The 9,105-nt window shown below is 34.2% G+C and overlaps 1 protein-coding gene across 2 annotated transcripts; it reads right to left on the bottom strand.

Annotated features, from left to right (window-relative positions):
* Positions 1-2,027: 2,027 nt before the first annotated feature.
* Positions 2,028-8,824, bottom strand: LOC143544510 (vacuolar sorting protein 18-like). 2 transcript variants are annotated; one of them, XM_077036602.1, is made up of 23 exons: positions 8,782-8,824; positions 8,464-8,645; positions 8,163-8,372; positions 7,938-8,077; positions 7,760-7,855; positions 7,599-7,670; positions 7,431-7,528; positions 7,196-7,340; positions 6,972-7,115; positions 6,779-6,898; positions 6,629-6,685; positions 6,495-6,554; positions 6,286-6,393; positions 6,085-6,224; positions 5,930-6,008; positions 4,022-4,084; positions 3,807-3,937; positions 3,622-3,727; positions 3,358-3,546; positions 3,061-3,288; positions 2,671-2,985; positions 2,464-2,583; positions 2,028-2,399 (listed from the first exon to the last, which is right to left on the bottom strand). In XM_077036602.1, the coding sequence occupies exons 2-23, from the start codon at positions 8,624-8,626 to the stop codon at positions 2,226-2,228; spliced, it is 2,958 nt and encodes a 985-aa protein (XP_076892717.1). In that variant the 5' UTR covers positions 8,627-8,645; positions 8,782-8,824; the 3' UTR covers positions 2,028-2,225. The 2 variants fall into 2 exon arrangements, with proteins under 2 accessions (XP_076892717.1, XP_076892718.1); XM_077036603.1 differs by lacking the exon at positions 8,782-8,824 and having other exon boundaries at positions 2,029-2,399; positions 8,163-8,244; positions 8,464-8,641.
* Between the last annotated feature and the right edge of the window lie 281 nt (positions 8,825-9,105).

Genomic DNA, 9,105 nt, shown 5'->3' with positions numbered 1-9,105 from the left:
ATATGGTGGCAACCTGTCAACAGTTACATCACTCTCACTTGACTCTACTATATTACCCTCAATTGCAAATATTCCACTCATATCCGAGTTCATTTTACTTCCAAAAACTTTAGTCATTTCATCATTTTCTTCACTTTCATTTGAATTATCCCCACCAGTTAATTCTCGAACACCAAAATCTTGATTTAAAGAATCAATTCGCTTTTCACACATCCTAATATCAGATTCACATTCAAGATTAATGGGTTCTTGAATATCATTTCTAACCCTTTTTGGCATTTCCACAAACACTTGGTGGGCAGATTCCACTTTTGTGATTTGAGAAACATATGGTGAATCAAGAACTTGTTCATTATCACTAAAGATATCAATTAATGCCTCACAACTGGATTCAAGACTACTTGTTTGGTGTGAATCAAATGTACTTACCTCACAATTTGATGATTCTCCTTGAATTGACCCATTAACTAAAATCCCATCTAAAAACCTTTCTTGATATCTAGCCAAAGAAAATGCTTGTTCCAACTTTAAACCATCGCCTATATTGTGAAACCTCATAAGACCATAACCAATTTCTGGCTTAAGGCCATTAATGAAGAGATATGTTGCATAATCTTCATTAATTTCTTCAGAATGTTTGACCTTATCGAGCAAACTTTGGAATTCGCCACAATACTCATTAATCGTACCTTGTTGCCATATCGATGTTATTTTTTCCAAAGCGATTTCCATGATTACCTTGTTGATGATGTTGTGAATCTTGATTGTTGCTGCCACAATTCTTGAATTTTAACACCTTGTTAGCCTTTGATTTTTATTTTTCTTAGACCGAGCTCGTTTGTTAATTGATTGAACAATGATCAATTGAGAAACCGAATTGAAATCAGACGAAAATTGGTTGCTGTTAAGATGAAATTGATCAAAACAATGATCAATTTCAGAGAATCCAAACGAATTTGGGGCAAACAAAATGAATTAGGGTTCCAGATTAAGAGCTTCCGAGGATCAGAGAGCTTTGATACCTTGTTACGATACAAACGGTAATTGAGCTAAAGAATTGTATAAGAAGAAAACACAGAAGAAGAGATAAAACTCTCAAATTATTAGCTAACTTCATTCATTCACGATTCCTGTATATGTATACTACCATATTACAATTATAACCCTATAATATTGAGCATTTACACTTTAGTCCTTCTACTATTTACTACGTAACAGTGAATCACTACAAGATAAACCTATTTGTGGGTCACACACAATTAATTATCGGATTAGACGGAGCATTCTAATCATGGAATTGAGTTTTGATGTTTCCATGTATCGATGAAAAACCAGAGATAACCCTCTGTAACCGCATGTTCTCTTCTGTATGTGTGCAATTGAGAGTCCCTAACCAAGAAAAACCATCGGCCTGAAATATTTATATTACTACTCAAACTCAAGGCCTAATCCAATTAAGTCTAATGAACACAACACTTAAGCCCAAGTAAATTATTATAAAATCCAATAATAAAACCCAAATACTATTAGTATTAAACAAACCCCGGTGTCACGTAACTCGTTCAATCTCTAATGTTATTTCCTCAATCGACAAGTTGATCTAATATACTAACAAATCTCACAATAGACAAGACTAAACTCTCTCTGAGTTGTTGATGTATAACGGTTTGAAATAACAATTTTCAACACATTCACGTATATACAGCAAATGAACATTTGTCATTACCGATACCCTACACGATTAGAAGGGTGATATGTGACACGCATTAGAGAATCAAAGACAGAATATGCATAACACATTAAAACTTAATTGGTGATACACAAAAGAAAGATGATATTGGAAAGAAGACTCGGCCATGAGGAACTTAGACAAGCATTTGACTGATTAAACAGATTTGTGCCATATAAAATGAATACATCCATATTATGACGCATGACCCTTTGCTATAGGCACAATTAATGACTCTGTTTATTATAATATATAAACTATAAAAGAAATAACTATTTTGTAATTTTCTCTCAAAACCATCATAAAATCCATACAAAGTCCTTTTGTCTTCAACATCAAACAAAGATCAACTCAGTTCATGCAACATAAACAACAGTCGTACGAGGTTAACATAAATAATACATCCATAAACAAACACCAGATGCTACATATCAACAAAACTGAAAAAAACCACCTTCACACGTGTGCTTTAGTTTTCGATGCAAGCCGTCTTGTTTCACACGACAAACGCAATACCCTTCTCACTTCCAACATTCTTGGACATAATCTCCCATGAAGAAACCAGATATGATTCCTCTGGTAAAACAAACGGTTTTGAAATCTCGCTTATCATCAAATCCCCACAAAATGGACATTCGCTTGCTATTGCATCATCTAGCTGCGACCGAATCTGATACCAAAACATTTACTAACATCACAGTTCAAATAATATAATTGCATACATACAAACATACCTTGTCAATAGGTGTCATACTTGTGGTCAACTCATCACCACTTAACCCACCATTTACACCATCCTTTGGCTCCACACTCATTAAAGTGAGCTGCTTTTGAAGATCCAGTATATACTCGGCCTGCAAATGAATTTCGAAAATTTCAGTTAACGCGCACACGTGTATGTGATTCACTGATAGTAAACTAATAATCTAATTAATACTTACTTGATGTCGATCAGTACATTTGGTAACATGCGCAACAAGGCATTGTGCATGAAACGCGTGTCCACACGGGAACACATAAAAAGGTGCCATTGCCCCAATTGTTGTATAACCTCTTGACACACGATGATCAGTAGAAGGCAAAATCACCCGCTTGCAAACCCCACATTCTTCATCACGGTCAACGACTGTATATCTTTGAGCAAGGGCACTTATGTCATTTCTTATATTATCCGCACCATGTGTCGCGTCATTCATCTCCTCTTTTAATTTCTCAATTTGCTGATTATAATCCTCTAAAGATGAACAAATTGCTTCCTACAGTTTAAACAAAAAAAAGAATTAATTACTTGCTGATTAGTGATTATTAATTTACAAAGTCGCATTAATTACCTTAAAGTCATCAATTAGTGCAAAGTCCGGGAAGAATGGTAAGATATCTTCAATCTTTAACAGACCATCGGTTTCTTTAAGAAACGCAATTGCTTTTCTAATATTATCTCTTTTAGTACCTTTTTCCTGCTCAACAACATGTTTGGCAACCATAAGCCATAACTTCTTCCTCAGGTCTTCATCATCTTCCACTTTGTCTGCTTCAGCCATTGCGAGCTCCGGGTCAACCTTACTCACGAAAGTCAATCATGAGTATATTTAACAAGCAGATAATATATAAGTGGAAAAAACGAATACCTGAAGAGCAAGTGCAACAGCTTCTTCATGCATAAACATCATGCTGTAAATATGAACACATGCACGCATACGTTTTTCTTTTAAGCAAAGACGTAATGCATATTTAGGGTCGTAAAAGAAGTCAGGCCCATTAGGTCGTCCTTTCCCAAATTTGCATTGTAAGAACCGCAAAAGGGCACTGTCGTCTTCCTGAATGTTTATAAGAAAACTTATAAATTATTAGTTTATATGATAATAATATTATAGAATGAATAATACACAAACCTTCTTGGCATATAGAGAGAGCAAGAGGTTATGAACACCGGGATCCTCGTTCTGCAACCGGTGAACACAAAATTCTAAATACTTGATTACTTCATGGGTTTCATTCCTGCATATGAAATTTTATGCGTCAATAACTCAATATATCTATAATTATATTTATTCCGTTTTTTAAATAGTGATCTTACTTTGCATGAGGTTCACTTGAATAAGACATCATTGCAGGAATCAGTTTTCTTGGATTCAAGTCTTTTCGGGTCATCCATGATTCAACGGTTTCATATGCATCAAGCATGATGAGATCTGGAGCAAACTTATACTGCACCATAATGATGATTAATATGTGACTTTGAGAACAAAACTGATATAATGATATTTATAAAAAAAGTATATAAATATTTACCTGAAGTTCAACAGAAACACCAGGTTTTTGAAGTACATCTAAGGCTCTTTTCGCTTCTCCTTGCTACACAAGTAAATTAAAAGGCAGATCAGTAAAATCCATTATAAAAGTGGGTACACATTGAGTTAAACGAAAACACTACTGGTAGGCTTGTAAATGAACTGAACCATTCAGCGGAAGTCGGTTAACCTTTAATAAATGAACAAACACGAACAACATTTGTTGTTTATTTAGTTAAACAAACGAACATGAACAATTCATTTATGTTTGTGAACACTCATTTATTTAAAATCGTTTTCATTCATCTACGTTCACTAGAGGTGGCAAATGGGTTGGGTTGGGTCGAAACGGGTCACTTAAAAAAGGGTTGTTTTGGTTCGGGTCGGAACGGGTTAGGGTCAACAGGTTCGGGTTAGAACGGGTCAAGGTTGGAACGGGTCAAAACGGGTTTGGGTCAAAACTCGTTTAAGTGATTTTTCATTTCGTTTCAGCGCGTAACAGCTCGTTTAAGCGATTTTTCAGTTCGTTTCAGCGCGTAACAGCTCGTTTATGCGATTTTTCAGTTTGTTTCAGCACGTAACAGCTCGTTTAAGCGATTTTTCAGTTCGTTTTAGCATCTAATAGCTCGTTTAAGCGATTTTTCATCTTGTTTCAGCACTTAACAGCTTGCTTTAGCGATTTTTCAGTTCCTTTCATCACTTAACAGCTTGTTTCAGCATGTTTTTGTTTCGTTGTTGTCGACTTTCAGTTTCGGTTAATTTGTTGATTTTTTTTTGAACGAGGACAACAGACGAAACTTTTTAGTTTTTTTACATTTTTTGTTTTTGTTTTATTTTTTGAGTTATGATTTTTTTATTAATTTTTTTGAATATTTTTTGATGATTTCTATTAAGATCAAAATCCCTCAAAAAAAAATTCAAAAAAAACAAATAAAAAATCATAACTCAAAATATAAACGAATAACGAAAAATGTAAAAAAACCAAAATATTTTCGCCGTTAACCTCGCTCATCAAAAAAAAAACCGACAAATTAACCGAAACCGAAATGTCGACGAAAACGAATCAAAAACCTTAATCGACCCGTCTAGTGCGAAAACTCGAAAGAAACCGAAACCCAACCCGTCCAGTGCTAAAACTCGTGCCGGCACGAAAGCTGATCCAAGCCGAAACCTAAACCGATATCGTTCCAATCTAAAACCTGTTTCAACCCAAACATGTCACTTTTCCTTAAGACACTAACCCACATCGACCCATGTAGTTAAATTTGTCAACCCATTTTGACCCAAAAATAAGAATGTGGAATTTCAAGTGACCCATTTTGACCCATTTAATTAAAACTTATGATCCAAATCAACCCATTTGAATTTTAAAACAACCCAAATTGACCCATTTGGAATGGTTTGGGTCAAGGTTGCCACCTCTAACGTTCACCCATGTTCATGTATGTTCGTTAGTTTACGGTTGTTAGTCCGTTAATCGTTCGTTTATACATTCATCAAACTTTTTAGGTCCTTACAGTTAAGTCGAGATTTTAAAAATTAAAATATAACCCATTAGAATTTAGTTAAGTTATATTATTAGACATTTAAACCTAATGATCATGTTTACTTTGAATCGGTGTTCGCTCAATTACGTTCTCGCTTATGCTCGTTCATCTATTTTCAGTTCTGTTAGTTCATTTATATTGTTAATGAATGAACACGACCAAGAAAACTGCATACGTTTAACTGTTCGCGTTCGATCGTTTGTTTGATTAAAGTTAAACAGACGAATATGAACATTCCCAGTCATGTTCTTTCAATTGGTTTACAGGCCCCATTCTTGGCTCAATATGAAGTATAAAACTCTACGTTTTTAATTAACCCCGAAAATAATTATGAAGTCAATTTTACAAGTTTAAAAAAAAACCTGAATGTAGTGATGAATGACAATCCCATGTTGTTCCATTAGACTAGCAAAATACACCAATTCATCAACTCTACCATAGCTGCAACATACGTCGACACATGAATTATTCAAACTGCAAAATAAAATAATAATTATAATAACGAAATGATAAGAACCTTTCAAGTATCTTCATTGTAGTTGCTTCATCCAACACATCTTTACTGTCACTAAGAAAAGCACGGAATTCCATAAGAATTGATTGGTATTCTGAATTACGCTTCTCGGGTGAGTCGTCTTCCAGCAGTAATCTATTGATCTGAAATAATATATAAATGAAAATATGCTTTTGAGGAATTATAAAACAAATTAATATAAACCTTGTCAAGGTACAGTTCAGTGGCCCATGTAGATATCATCATTATTTGAAATTTATCATCTTTCCCAATATTATCAAGCTTCCGTAATAAAAACGTCCTTAACGCATCCTTCAAGAAACAATAAAAAATAATAGAAGCGCGTTAGTCATGTAGATAGCATTAATGTAATTTATATAAAATCTCATAGAATGAAACAGAACTGTATATACCTGTTCACCTATACCTATAAACTTCAATGTGATTTCTTCAAATGACAATGCATAGTTGATCTGCAAAAATTACTTGTTTCAACTAAAATGTGAAGTAAGAAAAAATCAATAAATAACAAAAAATAGTAACTCACTTTAGCAAAGAAAGATGCTGCTCTAAAGAAGTCCCCTGCTGAAAAGGCAGTTTCAGCCTGCAATACACAAACCACTTGAGCCAATAATATTGTAAATCAATATAAATTATATAATATTATAAACATTAACAAGAAAATAACTGACAGCACCTGTTCTAAATATACTTGGTCTCTCTGGTAAGGATCAGAACAATTTGCCAAAGCAGCAGCATATTCCTTTAAGTCCAGATACACTTTCCACATATCTCGCCCTTCATCCGTTACCGAGACCTATTTTGACTCTCAAAAGTCAACACTTTATCAAAAAAGAATGTGTCTGTGTAATGTAACTTATAATGCAAACCTGAAAGATTGAGTTTTCATCATATGCATAGAACAAGCCAGCAGATGCATCAATGGATAAGCCAATTATCCCCTTTGATGCCGACTCAGATGTTTGGTCAAAATAAAGTTCTTCCACAATTTGCTCACTGATTCTATTTACAACCTAAATGATACATATGCTAATGGGATGAGAAAATATAAACTGCAAAAAGTTTAATACTGGATACAAGTAATCATTTGCACCTTCACTCTGTTTCCAATTAGAAGCAAGAAGTGAAACTCTGAGAGTGCAATAGAACTAGGTTTAACCACTTCACCACCATCACTTAATTTTGAATAATCCAAAAGAGCTTTATTCTCCACAAAACTTACAGCCCCATTTGACGATCTTATGATTTCAACAAAACAATTTTATTGGATAATTTCATAAAAATGAATAATCAGATAATCATAATGAATAATTTAACTAACTCTTCACCTGTTTTGTGCCCCAAAATTCAGACCACCATGATAAATACCAGCTCCCGAAAGCCAAGCAAAATGCACTGCTCTTCTTTGTTTAATGAAGAAATGCAGCTCACTAAAAGATAATTTATTAACTATTAATATACACTTCAATATAAAAACTATGAAGTATATAAAGCACTTGCCTATTTGGAATATCTCCAGGAAGCTCCATAAAATGCACTGCACGGTCTACATAACTGGCAAAGACAGCCTAGGTTGAAAATACAAAATATTTAAATTATGCTATCAACAATACCAGTAAAGAAGATATAACATGTGCCATAATGACAAATAAATTACCTCTGGAGATCCGTTACCCGTAAAACAATAAAGCCTTGTTGGAGTTACTGCCATAATACAGTATCTAGTTCCGGTGTTAAAGCTAGCTGTTTCCATCTATACATAAGTTGTATAAAAAATCAATATATATTTATAAGATGATGAATAAAAAATAAACTTTAGAAAAAAAAAAAGACACCTGTAACCCTTTAAAAGCTTCTGGCATATCAGATAGTTGAAATATAAATTTTACATATTTTTCCCTCTTGTCTTTCTCATCAACAGCAATTTCATGCAGTTGACCGTTATCAGTACCAAGAATAACCTCTCGTGTGGAAGCTGTTATAAAAAACCAGTATTTATAACATAGGCGAAAGTGATAATTTATCATGTGATGGCAAAATATTAAATACTACTAAGTAACCTTCAGTTATCTGTTGTCTATTCCAGGCAACAGTGTTGATGACAAGACCTTTAAGTTTGGTCAAGACTCTGGGCTTTGGCCACTTTGCGTGCATGTAGTAGGTATCAGAAGCACCGTTTCCAATTACATTGGCAAGACAATGACTCCCACCGGGATCAACAAAAACTTTGTAGATCGACTGGTCAGCACGACCAGTAGAGAGATCAATATCTAAATAAACATGATGAATGACAAATATAATACATGATTAGTATTTTAAATAATGAGAATCATAAAAGAATATTATCATATGAGGTTATACCATAGGAATCACCAACACCAAAATCATGTCTGATTAGCCATCCAGTACTGGTTCCAAGAACAATGACATCATTTCCAGACGCCATACAAGTAATAACTCCATGACCTTTTGCTGCATATCTTTCTAGAAGATCAACGGTAAACACCTGCCTTTTGTAATCCATCGAGACCAATTTTGGAAACCTACAAGTAGTAAAGCAACAAATAATGAGTGGAAATAGCCATGTATAGATTTATAGTTTGACTGAAGACTTTTATCAATCAAAAAATTGGAATTTTTTGTAAAAATGCATCAGAGAAATGAAATGACCAAACGTACCAGGAGAAGAAACCTTTAAAAATCAGAATCAGGCCCTTGCTAACATCTCGTCAGATACACGCCCGTTTCCTATATAAACAAAAAAAAATGTCATTCAGTGGAATTAAAGAAACAACTGAAGTAGCTAAACACAGTTTAATGCATAACCAAAAGCATCAATTAGACCCCGAATGGCTGGAGGTTGTCATTTGTTTGAGGTTGAGGTTATGGCATGAGCAGAAATCATTGGGGGGGGGGGGGGGGGGGAATTAATATAATACCAGCTGCTGCCATTATCACATACATAAATATATTATATATATACTAAAATGCAACCAGCAGTTG

The sequence above is a fragment of the Bidens hawaiensis genome, unplaced genomic scaffold, assembly GCF_021521415.1.
Source record: "Bidens hawaiensis isolate Kalapana, Puna unplaced genomic scaffold, B.hawaiensis_p1.1 tig00013599_1, whole genome shotgun sequence".
NCBI lineage: Eukaryota > Viridiplantae > Streptophyta > Magnoliopsida > Asterales > Asteraceae > Bidens > Bidens hawaiensis.
The sequence above is the reverse complement of the archived record's forward strand: the minus strand, read 5'-3'. Positions and strand labels throughout refer to the sequence as shown.